We start from the raw sequence: 14783 nt of genomic DNA on the forward strand, positions 1-14783 counted from the left end.
CAATTGTTTTGTTTAGTAAAGATCTTTGATCCCTTATAGTACCATCTCTCATCAGGCATCAGTTTCACCAGTGACGCGAGATCCAGGAAGCTGATAAACACTGTGGGACTAGTGGGCAGATTGGATAAGGAAGTAGTTATAAACCAGCATGAAATAAAGCGTCCATTTGTGGAGTGGAAAATTGAGGCTGACTGTTAATGCACATATAACATGCTTTGGCTGAAATGGGGGTGTAACCAATAGACGGAGTATATGCAAAAATATGATTTGTGCGGCTGGAAGAGTGGAGTTTTACAAACACACACCCACACACAAACACACAATGCTGAGCAAACTCAGATCTGGTAGCATCTGTGGTCATTTTACATGCTGGATCAATGCATTCACCCTGAATTACAGTACCAAATTTAAATTTGTACCATTTTCTTCACATTGGAAGGAAAAATGAATAGAGACAATGTGCATTGCTTTACACTTCTCGGAGTTAAAATGCATCTGCCATACTCCTGCTAATTTCACCCAATCGCTGTCCTCCTGGGATTTGTTAATATTCTCCTCACTTTGCCAAGGTTTGGCCTTCTGAATTTTGTTTGATCAACATTAGGGTATTGGTAGGATATCTGCCAGATATTTTCTTAACTTGATTTCTGTTTTTGACCTTTTTATGCCCTGACAGGTGCTGGTGAGCATATTTGATAGAGTGTGCACATTACATCAAGTCCCATTTGGACACACTTTGATCATAACTTTGTCTCCTTAGTTTACTGTATGGGTTGTGGTGTTGTTTAATTGTGTGTTTGTATCTCTTTCAGTATTACACCCATGCCAGACTCTTAGCCCTTTCTAAAGCCTTTCCCAGTGACTTTTCTGATGACCTAGCGGAGATTTCTGCCGTAAGTAATCATAGAATAAAAAATGAGAAGGATTGGAAGCATTTTTGGATGCGTATCTGCTCAGTAATCAGTAGCAGCTTGAGAAGGGTACAGAATGTGATCTGTGTGTGTTATAACAAGTAGCAAACATGGTGCCTCTGCAGAGATGAACAACACCCACACTGACAACATGAAAAAGGATCTAAAAGCAGAATTGGAGCCTTTGGAATTTTTAAATCAGTTACCAGGGTCTGATTGCACCACACTTCAGGATTTGACTTCTAGTTGTAAACAATTCCAGATTGAAACCCTGTTATTTGTGCCTGATATTTTCTGAAAGCTCTTCTTTCAGCTCCTGGTTATCTCCCACTAGCTTCTGATCCTTGGATAGTGGCTGTGGGTTCTCAACCCAAACTCTAGAGCTAGAACACTTTAACCCGAGAGATTGGTGAGTGGTTGGTAGATAATCAGGTCACTGACTGACTGACTGACTGGAAAAACTACACAGGTCTTGCAGCACCTGTGGAGAGAGAAACAGAGTTAATGTTTTGGGGCCAAAATGACTTCTCTGGAACTGTCCTTCTGTTCATTCATTTCTGAAAAAGAGCCATAGTGGACTTGAAATATTACATCTTCCAGAACCAGAAGTCAATGGTGTTCTGATGCTGAACACTGTCCATAGAACCTTGGAGCAGCTGCATATGCGCACTTTAGAGGCAATCTTGTCCTTAACCTGCTCCAGGAAAAAGTGCTGGAAGTGGGAATTGGGAAGGAAACTTGGAATTGAGTCTGTCTGCCATTTTAAAATCTCTCCAGAGTCAGCTGATTTGGTGTGAATCCAGTCCCTAGAGTTAGTACAGTACAGAAGGAGGATTTTCTGCCCATCTAATTCCTGATGGCTCTCTATAGAGCAACACGCAGTCCCAATTTTCCACTCTATCCCTGTAGCCTTGAAAATACATTTCCATCAAGTACTTATTCAGTTTTCTTTTTAAATGATTAGAAATCTTTGCTTTCATCACCGCTGAAGGCAGTATGCATTCACCATTTACTCTAATAAAATCTTTCTTCACAACTGATTTGTCAGGCTGGTGGGTCAGGAAAACTCAGCCTTGTGACATGCTTCTGCATTATGTGGCAAATCAGGAAGCCTCCATGATGACTATATATGCAGGAAGTGTGATCAGTTACAACTCCTGATTTGCCACATGGACTGCCTGGAGGTGCAGGTGGACTCAATGTGGAATATCCATGATGGTATTCCTGATGAAAGGATTATGCCCAAAGTGTGATTCTCCTGCTTATTGGATGCTGCCTACCCTGCTGTGTTTTTCCAGCACCACACTTTTTGATAGTATCCATGATGATGAGGATGTTACAGAAAGCACGTTTAGTGAGCTGGTTACACACAAGTAAGGGTTAATCAGCAGTAAAGCATTAAGTGACCACTAAAATACTGGGAAGCATGAGAGGGCAATACAGGAGTCCCATGTGGCTATTCTTCTCTCAGATATACCATTTTGGATACTGTTGTAAGGAGGTGGTCTCTTTAAAGAAAGCAGTAACAGCTAAATTTGTGGCACCGTGGTTGGCTCTGCTACAGAGGAGGAAAAAGACCAGGAGAGCTTAAGTGATCGGAGACTCGATTAGAAGGGGAACTGACAGGTGGTTCTGTGGCAACAAATGCACCTCTTGAATAGTATGTTTGCCCCCCCCCCGCCCACCTGGGACATGTCAGAGCGGTTTCAGGACATTCTGAAGGGGAAGGGTGAATAGCCAGCAGTCATGGTATATATCGGCCCAACAACATGGGTAATAAAAGAAATAACAACTTGTAGCAAGCGTTTAGAGAGTTAGGTAGTAGATTAAAGAGGAAAACCACAAAAGTTGTAATTTCTAGATTACTTCCAATGCCATGTGCTATTGAATATAGAAATAGGCAGATAGGTCAGATGAACATCTGGCTAAAGTGATGGCCTAGGAGGAAGGACATTAGATTTTTGAATCACTCGGATAGTTTCTAGGGTAAGTAGGACCTGTACAAGTTGCATGGGTTGCTCCTGAACTAGAATGAGTCCAATATCCTTGCTGGAGGATTGCTTATGCTGTTAGGAATATTTTAGGGAGACAGGGGACAGAGCAGGTGTAGAGTTGTGAGCAAGGTCCAATCAGATACAGAAGGAATGTTGAAACAGTCTAGTTGGCGGAGAAGACCTAGGCAGGATAGGGCACATGTGAGTTCTAGAAAGCTGAATTGTATCTATTTTAATGCAAGGAACTTGATCGGTAAGGCAGATGAATTTAGAGCATTGATCAGCACATGGGAATATAATATTGTTACAATCACTGAGACATGGTTGAAGGAAGGGCAACACTGGCAACATGCCAGGGTAAGGAAGTTTCAGTCTTCATGTGGGAGAGGAGGGAAATAAAGGAGGTGGGGACATTGCATTATTGATAAAGGAAATCATCACTGCATAAGGAGGAATGATGTCCTAGAAATGTCTCAAATTATATATTAGAATTCATAGATTAGAGTGGATATTTCTCTGCAGTTTAGCTATAACACTATATTCTGCATTCTGGTCTGCTACTCTGATGTGCTTACGTAAGGTATGATTTGTCTGGGTAGCACGCAAAATACTACTTTTCACTGTATTTCTGTACATGTGACAATAAATTAAATCAGGCCATCTGGGCAGAGCTTAGAAATTTAAAAAAGAGATGAATTACTAGAATTACAGAACAACCTCGATTATCCAAACACTGATTATCCGAATTTCGGATTATCCAAGCAGGATCTTGAGATCCTGTAAAAGCACTATCTGTTATCTGAACTCTCAGTTTTCCAAACAAAATACTCCCTACCTGTCTTGTTCAGATAATCGAGGTTGTTCTGTATATTGCAGACCTCCCACAGTAAGAGGGAGATAGAGGAGCAAATATGTAGGAAAATCACAGAGAGGTGTGAGAGAAACAGGTTTTTAGTTGCAGGGGACTTCAATTTTGCTAACATTGAGCTTAGTGTGAAACGATTGGAAGGAGTAGAATTTTAAAAGTGCATCCTAGAGACCTCCTTGTGTACATAGGTAGTCCAATTAGAGATGGGGTGGTGCTTGACTTAATCCTAGGAAATGAAGCTGGTCAAATGGTTGAAGTTTTAATGGGCAAAGATTTTGGGGATAGTGACCATAACTCTGTAAATCAATATGAAAGGGTTAAGGATAGTGCAGAACTTAAGTGTCTAAATTGGGGGAAGGCCAATTTTGGTGGTGTTAGACTAGATCTGGCAAACATAGACTGGGAGCAATTACTCGCAAGGTAAATCTACATTTGGAAAGTGGGGGTATTTCAAAAGCAGCACGGTAAGAAATCAGAGCTACAGTATTCCTCTAAGAATGAAGGGCAAAGGAATTATGGATGTTAAAGTATATCAAAAGTTTGATAAAGAACAAGAAGGAACCATATGTTGGGTGTGATAGTTTAGAACTGGGGGAGGGGTGGTCTTTCAAAGGTGTGTGTAAGAGTGTAAGAGCCTGCTTAAAAAGGAAATAAAGGGGGCAAAGAGGGGCCACAAAATATTTTTTGCAGATGGGATCAAGAAAACCTCAACACTTTTTAGAAGTATATTAAGAGTAACAGGATTACCAGGGTAAGAACATATTAGAATCCAAAGGAGTAACCTGTGCATGGAGCCAGTGGGCATGGGTGAAGTCTTAAATTATTACTTCTCATCCATAATCACAGATTTGTATTGCCTTCATTAGCTGAGGCATAGAAAATAAGAGCAAGAAAGTCTTGTTTCAACTTTATTAAACATTGATTAGGCCACAGAATACTGTGTGCAGTTCTAGTTGGCACATTATTGAAAGGATGAGATTACACTGGAGAGGGTGTGGAGAAGATTCACCAGAATGTTGCCTGGGATGAAATGTCTCGGTTACGAGGAGAGATTGGATAGGTTGGGTTTGCTTTCCCTGGAACAGTGGAAGCTGAGGGGAATCTGATTGCCAGTCATAATTTTGTACGTGAACCGTGCAGTAGATTGTGAGAATCTTCCCCATGGCAGATATGTAGAAGACCAGAGGGTATCAGTTTAGGAAGTAAGTGGTTTAGACGAGACTTGAGAAAATTTTCTCTGAGGTGGATTCTGGGTAATCCAAGATGGAGGATGGGAAAAATTGTGGCTGTAAGAGCCGATCCTTGTTTGAGGTATTTTAAGTTTTAGAATATATTTCCTTGAATTCCAGGAGCAGTAATTACTGTTTGATAAACTGTTGCGTTGTTTTGGAACTTTGGGGGGAAAAACAGATCAAAACAATGGCAATTTAAAAAGGAGGAAGAGAGACAAAGATAGCGACCACATGGTCAGTGGGGGATGGTGGGGGGGGGGGTGTGGGGGGTGTGGGGGGTGTGGGGGGGGGGTGGAATGGGGGATGGAATGGGGGATGGGGAATGGGGAAGCAGAGAGAGAGAGAAAGAAACCTACACCACTGTCTGACACAGTGAATCTGCACAGCTACTGCCTTTGCTGCTTGAGTTCAAGTATCTCTGAACATCGGAATGCATCTGAGAAAAATGAATAAACAGGGAAATTCACAGATGACCTTGGAGGAATCTGTGTGGGAGAGCTCGCACACAGGTGCAGATAAGTGCATGGTTTTTAAGTCCAACCTTGCTGTCTTTTTTTAATAGTGAGTAGGGTGGGTTATTTTTGGTTATATGTTTTATTGAGATCTCTCTCTTGATTAAAATTTAAAAATATAAAACAATGGTACTAAGTTATCCTGGAGCAGTGATTTTTAAAATAGTAAGACTGCACTGTTTTGTGGGTCTGTTGAATGTTAAGGTACAAAGATGGCCTTTAGTAGAGTGATGTGGTCTTCTGTATTACTGATGATTATGTCTGGAATAAATGTGTTTGGTTGCGAATCCTATCATATTGCATGGATCAGTTGGAGCAGCAGTTAGAGGCAATGAGGGATTTATGGGAACTAAGGGTGTGATAGATGACAGTTATAGGAAGGGAGAAAAGCTGCAGATACAGTCAGGTTACCACCGGGAAAGATAGAAGAGGGAGGCAAGTAGTGTAGGAGTCTCCTGTGACTACCCCCATCTCAAACAGATATGCTGTTTTGGAACATGTAGGGGGTGATGGACTGTCAGGGGAGTGTAGCAAGAACAGCCAAATTTCTGGCACCAAGACTGGCTGTAATGCAATGAGGGGTACGTTGGGTTCCAAGCGATTGATTGTGATAGGGGACTCTCTAGTCAGAGGCACAGACTGATGTTTCTGCACTGACAGTGAGAAATCGGAATGCTGTGTTGCCTCCCTGATGCCAGTACCAAGATTATCACAGAAAGGGTGCAGAATGTTCTCAAAGGGGAGTGGGACCAGCAGGAGGTCATTGTCCACATTGAAATTAATGACATAGGAAGGAAAAAGGATGAGATTAGATTTAATTTCCTAGTGTGGAAACAGGCCCTTTGGCCCAACAAGTCCACACCGACCCTCCGAAGAGTAAACCACCCAGACCCATTTCCCTCTGACTAATGCAACTAACACTATGGGCAATTTAGCATGACCAATTCACCTAACCTGCACATCTTTGGACTATGGGAGGAAACCGGAGCACCCAGAGGAAACTCACACAGACATGGGGAGCATGTGCAAACTCCACACAGACAGTCAACTGAGGCTGGAATCGAACCTGGGACCCTGGTGCTGGGAGGCAGCAGTGCTAACCACGGAGCCACCGTGCCACCCTGTGCCGAGATCCTGAAGGGAGAATATAGAAAGTTAGGCAGGAATTTAAAAAGGTGTTCTAGGGTAGTAATATCTGGATTACTCCCAGTGCTACAAGCTAGTGAGAGTAGGAATAGGAGGATAGAGCAAATGAGTGCATGGCTGAGGAGCTGGTGGATGGGAGAAGGATTCACATTTTTGGGTCATTGAATCTTTCCTGGGGTAGAAGTGACATGAAAAAGAAGGATGGATTACACCTGAATTTGAAGGGGTCTAATTTGCTGACAGGGAGATTTGCTCGAGCTGCTCAAGAGGATTTAAACTAGTAAGGTGGGGAGGGGGTGGGACCCAGGGAGATAGTGAGGAAAGAGATCAGTGTGAGACTGGTACAGTCAGGGCAGGCAGGGACAAAGCAAAGAACAAGGTAGGATAGATAAATTAAACTGCATTTATTTCAATGCAAGAGGCCTAACAGGGAAGGCAGATTAACTCCGGGCATGGTGAGGAACATGGGACTGCGATATCAATAGCAATTACAGAAACACAGCTTGGGGATGGACAGGACTGGCAGCTTAATGTTCCAGGATACAAATGCTACAGGAAGGATAGAAAGAGAGGGGGGAGAGAGGAGGGGGAGTGGCATTTTTGATGAGGAATAGCATTATAGCTGTACTGAGGTACGATATTGCTGGGTATACACCGAGGGAAGTTATTTGGGTGGAACTGAGAAATAAGAAAGTGATGATCACCTTATTGGGATTGTATTATAGATACTCCAAATGTCAGCGGGAAATTGAGAAACAAATTTGTAAGGAGATCTCAGTTATCTGTAAGAATAGTGGGTGGCATGGTGACTCAGTGGTTAGCACTGCTGCCTCACAGTGCCAGAGACTTGGGTTCGATTCCAGCCTCAGACAACTGTCTGTATTGAGCGTGCACATTCTTCTCATGTCTGTGTGGGTTTCCTCCCACAGGTCAGGTGAATTGGCTATGCTAAATTGGCCATCGTGTTCAGGGATTTGTAGGTTAGGCGCATTAGTCAGGGGTAAATAATGGATAGGGGGAATGTTTCTGGGTAGGTCACTGTGGACTTGTTGGGCTAAAGGATCTGTTTCCATGCTGTAGTGATTCTATAAATATTAGGGTGGTAATTGTAGGGGATTTTAACTTTCCAAACATAGACTGGGACTACCACAGTGTTAAGGGGTTAGATGGAGAGGAATTTGATAAGTATGTACAAGAACATTTTCTGATTCAGTTATGACTCTATGTGGATGTACCTACAAGAGAAGGTGCAAAACTTGACATACTCTTGAGAAAAAGGCAGAACAAATGACTGAGGTGTCAGCGAGGGAGCACTTTGGGGCCAGCAACCATAATTCCATTAGTTTTAAAATAGAAATGGAAAAGGATAGACCAGATCGAACTGTTGAAGTTCTAAATTGGAGGAAGGCCAATCTTGACAGTATTTGGCAGGACCTTTCAAAAGCTGATTGGACGTAGATGTTCACAGGTAAAGGGAGGCTGGAACATGGTAAGCCTTCAGAAATGAAATAATGAGATTCCAGAGACAGTATATTCCTGTTAGGGTGAAGGGCAAGGCTGCTAGGTGGAGGGAATGCTGGATGACTCGAGAAATTGAGGTTTTGGTTAAGAAAAAGAAGGAAGCATATTTTGGGTATAAACAGGAGAGATTGAGTGAGTCCTTAGGGTATAAAGGAAATGGGAATGTACTTAAGTGGGAAATCAGGAGGCTGAAAAGGGGACACGAGATGTCCTTGGCCATTAGAGTTAAGGAGAATCCAAAGTGTTTTATAAATACATTAAGGATAAAAGGGTAACTAGGAGAGAATAGTACCCCACAGAGATGAGCAAGGAAGTCTGTGTAGAACCGCGGGAGATGGGGGAAGATACTAAACGAGTATTTTGCATCAGTGTTTACTTTGGAGAAGGACATAGAAGATATAAATGTGGGGAAATAGATGGTGACATCTTGAAAAATTTCCATATTAAAGAGGAGGAGGTGCTGGATGTCTTAAAACACATAAAGGTGGATAAATCCCCAGGACCTGATCAGGTGTACCTAAGAACTCTGTGGGAAGCTAGAGAAGTGATTGCTGGGCCTCTTGCTGAGATATTTGTCTCATTGATGGTCACAGGTGAGGTGCCAGTAGACTGGAGGGTGGCTAACGTGATGCCACTGTTTAAGAAAGGTAGTAAGGAAAAGCCAGGGAACTATAGACTGGTGAGCCTGATATTGGTGGTGGGCAAGTTGTTAGAGGGAATCCTGAGGGACAGGATTTATGATATATTTGGAAAGACAAGGACTGATTAGGGATAGTCAACATGGCTTTGTATGTGGTAAATCATGTCTTATTAACTTGACTGAATTTCTTGGAGAAGTAACTAAGAGGATGATGAGGGGCAGAGTGGTAGATGTGATTTATTTGGATGTCAGTAAGGCGTTCGACAAGGTTCCCCATGGGAGACTGGTTAGCAAGGTTAGATCTCATGGAACACAGGGAGAACTCACTGTTTGGATGCAGAACTGGCTCAAAGGTAGAAGACAGGGGGTGATGGTGGATGGGGTGTTTTTCAGATGGGGGGGCCTGTGACCAGTGGAGTGCTACAAGGATGAGTACTTTTCATTATTTATATAAAAGCTTTGGATTTGACCATAAGAGGTATAGTTAGTAAATTTTCTGATGATACCAAAATTGGAGGTGTAGTGGACAAAGAAGAAGGTTACCTCAGATTACAATGGGATCTTGATCAGTTGGGCCAATGGGCTGAGAAATGGCAGATGGAGTTTAGTTCAAATAAATGTGAGGTGCTGCATTTTGGGAAAACAAATCTTAGCAGGACTAATACACTTAATGGTAAGGTCCTGGAGAGTGTTGCTGAACAAAGAAACCTTGGAGTGCAAGTTCATAGCTCCTTGAAAGTGGATTCGCAGGTAGGTAGGATAGTGAAGAAAGTGTTTGGTATGCTTTCCTTTATTGGTCAGAGTATTGAGTACAGGAGTTGGGAGGTCATGTTGCAGCTGTACAGGATATTGGTTAGGCCACTGTTAGAATATTGCATACAATTCTGGTCTGTTTCCTATCGGAAAGATGTTGTGAAACTTTAAAGGATTCAGAATAGATGTACAAGGATGTTGCCAGGGTTGGAGGATTTGAGCTATAGGGAGAGGCTGAACAGGCTGGGGCTGTTTTCCCTGGAGCATTGGAGGCTGAGGGGTGAGTTTATAGAGGTTTATAAAATCATGAGGGGCATGAATAGGATAAATAGACAAAGGCTTTTCCCTGGGGTGGGGGAATCCAGAACTAGAGGGCATAGGTTTAGGGTGAGAGGGAAAAGATATAAAAGAGACCTAAAGGGCAACTTTTTCATGCAGAGGGTGGTACGTGCATGCGGAGGAATGGGATTGTGGGAGATATAGCAGTTTAAATCAGTAATTGGCTTGCTGAAAGAAGACAGAGGGTGGTGGTTGATGGGAAATGTTCATCCTGGAGTCCAGTTACTAGTGGTGTACCGCAAGGGTCGGTGTTGGGTCCACTGCTGTTTGTCATTTTTATAAATAACCTGGATGAGGGCATAGAAGGGTGGGTTAGTAAATTTGCAGATGACACTAAGGTCGGTGGAGTTGTGGATAGTGACGAAGGATGTTGTAGGTTATAGCGAGACAGAGATAAGCTGAGAGGTGGCAAATGGAGTTCAATGCGGACAAGTATGAAATGATTCACTTTGGTCGGAGTAACCAGAATGAAAAGTACTGGACTAATGGTAAGATTCTTCGTAGTATAGATGAGCAGAGGGATCTCTGTGTCCAGGTACACAGATCCTTGAAAGTTGCCACCCAGGTTGACAAGGTTGTTAAGAAGGCATACAGTGCTTTAGCTTTTATTAATAGAGGGATCAAGTTGTGCAACCATGAGGTTATGCTACAGCTGTACAAAACTCTGGTGTGGCCACACTTGGAGTATTGTGTACAGTTCTGGTCACTGCATTTTAAGAAGGATGTGGAAGCTTTGGAAAGGGTGCAGAGGCGATTTACTAGGATGTTGCCTGGTATGGAGGGAAGGTCTTACGAGGAAAGGCTGAGAGACTTGAGGCTGTTTTCGTTAGAGAGAAGAAGGTTGAGAGGTGACTTAATAGAGACATATAAGATAATCAGAGGGTTATATAGGGTGGACAGGGAGAGCCTTTTTCCAAGAATGGTGACAGCAAGCACGAGGGGGCTTAGCTTTAAATTGAGGGGTGATAGATATAGGACAGATGTCAGAGGTAGTTTCTTTACTCAGAGAGTAGTAAGGGTGTAGAATGCTTTGCCTACAATGGTAGTAGATTCACCAACTTTAAGTACATTTAAGTCGTCATTGGACAAGCACATGGATGTACATGGAATAGTGTAGGTGGGATGGGCTTCAGATTGGTATGACAGGTCGGTGCAACATCGAGGGCCGAAGGGCCTCTACTGCACTGTAATGTTCTATGTATGGAATGAGCTACCAGAGGAAGTGGTGGAGGCTGGTACAATTGCAACATTTCAAAGGCATTTGGATGGGTATATGAATAAGGAAGGGCTTGGAGAAATATTGGCCAGGTGCTGGCGGATGGGACTAGATTGGGTTGGGATATCTGGTTGGCATGGACTAGTTGGATGAAAGGTCTGTTTCCGTGCTGTACATCTCTATGACTCTGCTTGCTATCCTCCAGTCTTCTGGCACTATTCCTGTAGACAATGATGACATAAAGATCAAAGCCAAATGCTCTATAATCACCTCCCTGGCTTCCCAGAGAATCCTATTATCTGTTTTCACACTTTCCAGAATTGCTAACACCTCCTCCTTGTGAACCTCAATACCGTCTAGTCTAGTAGTTTGTATCTCAGTATTCTCCTCAACAACATTGTCTTTTTCCAGTGTGAATACCAGTGTGTTTACTGGTCTGCATAGACATGGTAGACTGAAGGGCCTGTTGCTGTGACTGCATGACTGTGACACATTTCCCCAATTATTTCATACCTAGAACTTTTAATATCCCCATGTCTTTGCACAATCAATCAACAGGAGCAGCTTTTCTTTGTCTAGCTTCTAAACCAATGGTAGACATTTTTCAAATCTTCCCTCGATCTCCTTTCTTCTTGTTCCTGCAATGTAAAAATGTAATGAAAATCCCCCAGGCCCGCAATCTTTCTGGTAAATCTCCTTGGGACTTTCTCAACGATTCGCACATCCTTCCTGAAATGTGGGGATCCTAACTGGTTATTTGTTTCTGTCTGGATCAGTTAGCTCTGCACAAAGACCAATTGACATAGAATTCATGAGGGAAAACCAGTATTCGTGGCATACTTAGTTTTTCAGAAAGCTTTTGATAAAGTCCCACATAAGCGGCTATTTTGCAAAATTGAAAACCATGGAATTGGTGGTAATTATCTGGCATGGATTGAGAATTAGTTAGGAAACAGGGAACAGAGTAGAAATAAATGGGTTATTTTCAGAGTGGGAGTTTGTGACAAGTGGGTACCACAGGAATCAATGCTTGGGTCACAGCTATTCACAATATACATTAATTATTTTGATGAGGGAATTAAATGTAATATTTATGTTTGCATTTCCAAGTACCTGTGTAGACAAGTTGAGTGAGTGGGCAAATGTGTGACAAATGCACTGTAACATGGATAAATGTGATGTTGTCCACTTTGGTAGGAGAAACAGAATGGTACAATATTATTTAAAAGGTTGATGTACAAAGGGTCTTGAGTGTTCTTGTACACCAGTCACTGAAAGTAAAGATGGAGTTGCTGCAAGCCATTAAGTAGACATATGGTATGTTGACCTTCCTTGCAAGAGGGTTTGAGTTCATGAGCAAGGATATCTTACTGTGGCTGCACAAGGTCTTGGTGAAACCATACCAGAGCATTATGTGCAGTTTGGTCTCCTTACTTAAGGATAGATAGACTTGCCAGAGAAGGAGTACTTTGTTGGATTCACTTTGGATTCTCCTTAACCCTATTGGCCAAGGATATCTCGTGTCTCCTTTTCACCCTCTTGATTTCCCTCTTAAGTGTATTCCTATTATCTTTATACTCAAAGGATTCACTCAATCTCTCCTGTCTATACCTGACATATGCTTCCTTCTTTTTCTTAACCAAAACCTCAATTTCTCTAGTCATCCAGCATTCCCTCCACCTACCAGCCTTGCCCTTCACCCTAACAGGAATATACTATCTCTGGAATCTCATTATCTCATCTTTGAAGGCTTACCATGTCCCAGCCTCCTTTTACCTGCGAACAACAAAGGTTCATCAGACTGATTTCTTGTGTGGTGGATTTGCAGTACGAGGAGATATTGGGCCAAGTGGGCCTGTATTCCATGGACTTCAGAAGAAAGAGAGAGAATCACATTGAAAACACATAATTTGATAGGGCTGAACAGGCTGGTCAAAGGTAGGGTGTTTCCCTGGCCAGCAGAGGCCAGAACAAGGGGTCACATTTACAGGATAACCACTTCGGACAAATATGAGGAGCAATGTCTTGACTAAGAGGGTGGTGAACCTATGGAATTCTCTAGCATAGATAAGTATACACTGAGTATATTTAAGAAAGAAAGATTGATTTCTAGAAGGTAAAGATGTCAAGGGTTGGGAAGAGAGCAGGAGTATGACACTGAGATAGAGCGTCAGCCATGATTGGGGTAGGCTGTGTGGCCTAGTCATACTCCTGCTATTCTATGTTTCTATGACATTTTTTGCTGTACACCCATAAAACAAACATAATACCTGATCATTTTTTAACTGCATTAATATTGAAGTGGGTTAATTTAGAGAGCTGGCCAAGCAGTGGAAGTGGATTAAACTGGTTGAAATTTTAAAAATATTAAAAGACCTTTAGTTGATTTTCAATGTGAAAAATACATGAACATCATTTTCTTTGCACTTGTAAAAGGATCTTGATATTTATAATTGATCTTCTTGAACCATTTTAATTTACTTAGTGTGATCAATAATCTTTGTTCTTCATTATTTCAGAGTTTGCACTATTCACAGCCGACATCATCCCCACCTTCTCCATCCTTCTCTGCTGCGTCCACTCCTCGTTACAGTGACAGTGAAATTGAACCATACGATGAGGAAGAGGAGGTTGAGATAGATCGTAAAAATATCAAGCTGGACTCAATGCTGAACTTAATTCACGAGCGTAACAAAAATCTGGAAGAATCTTTTACATTTAGAAAATCCAGCATCGGTAATACTAGTTCATCTTCTAGGCCAAGTGAATTCTCTAGTTCCACAGCAACTACAATTCCCAGCAAGCCAACTGATCCCAGTGATGCCAACTGGATGACCAATTCTAGTGATTCCAAAATGCCCACCAATCCCAGTGTCTCACATGATCCCAGAAAGCCAACTGATCCCAGTGATCCCAGCAAGTCAACCAATCCCAGTACCTCTCATGATCCCAGCAAGCCAACCGATCCCAACAGGCCAACTAATCCCAGTAGTTCAAAGTGGCCACGTAAACTGAGTAATCCCAGCAGGGATACGAATCCTAGTAATACCTAGTAATCCCAGAGATAGGAGTACACAGCCAGTAATTCCTCTAGAGCCAGAAAACTGACTCATTAAAATGGTAGCATGGACACAATTTGTTCAATCCTTCAACTCTCATCTATGTGAGTGTAACTCAAGTCCAACCAAAACAGGGGGCAAAAGGATAGAAATTTTCAATAAAACAACTGCATTTGCTGGTGCAGCAATGTTTCATTTGATACAAAATAACTGAAGTGATGGGGAGGAACTGTATTTTTGCCCATAACATTTCAGCTGAGTTTTATATGAATACTTCATGGAGCAGGGTCTTGTGGCTCAGTAGGTAGTATCCCTACGTCTGGGCCAGAAGCTTTGGGTTTGAGTCCCAAGCTGTGGAAGGTCCTTTTGTGACATGGCCAAACAGGTCGATTGTCAGCGTCAAAATCCTTCCAATACACCCAATGGCAACAGTAAGAGCAGGCCAGTCTCCTGGTCAGGCCAGTCTCCTGGTCAGCCATCTCTCTGAAAGCAAATGCAAAATACGTCAGTCCTCAAATCCTAAAAGCATGGACCAATCCAATGGAAGACAGTGCTTCTTGAACTTTGGGGTAAGTGCTTGCTACTTTGTCCA

At 42.4% G+C, this 14783-nt stretch overlaps 1 protein-coding gene across 1 annotated transcript in view; it reads left to right on the plus strand.

Annotated features, from left to right (window-relative positions):
• LOC140489132 (glycogen [starch] synthase, muscle-like) overlaps positions 1–14185 on the plus strand; it is a 92584-nt gene extending 78399 nt beyond the window's left edge. Inside the window, exons 15-16 of the mRNA XM_072588367.1 lie at positions 813–893; positions 13652–14185. Of these exons, the coding sequence (XP_072444468.1) occupies positions 813–893; positions 13652–14185 (615 nt within the window). The remainder of the gene's footprint in view (positions 1–812; positions 894–13651) is intronic.
• The last annotated feature ends 598 nt before the right edge of the window (positions 14186–14783 follow it).

Source organism: Chiloscyllium punctatum, chromosome 18, assembly GCF_047496795.1.
Source record: "Chiloscyllium punctatum isolate Juve2018m chromosome 18, sChiPun1.3, whole genome shotgun sequence".
Taxonomy (NCBI): Eukaryota; Metazoa; Chordata; class Chondrichthyes; order Orectolobiformes; family Hemiscylliidae; genus Chiloscyllium; species Chiloscyllium punctatum.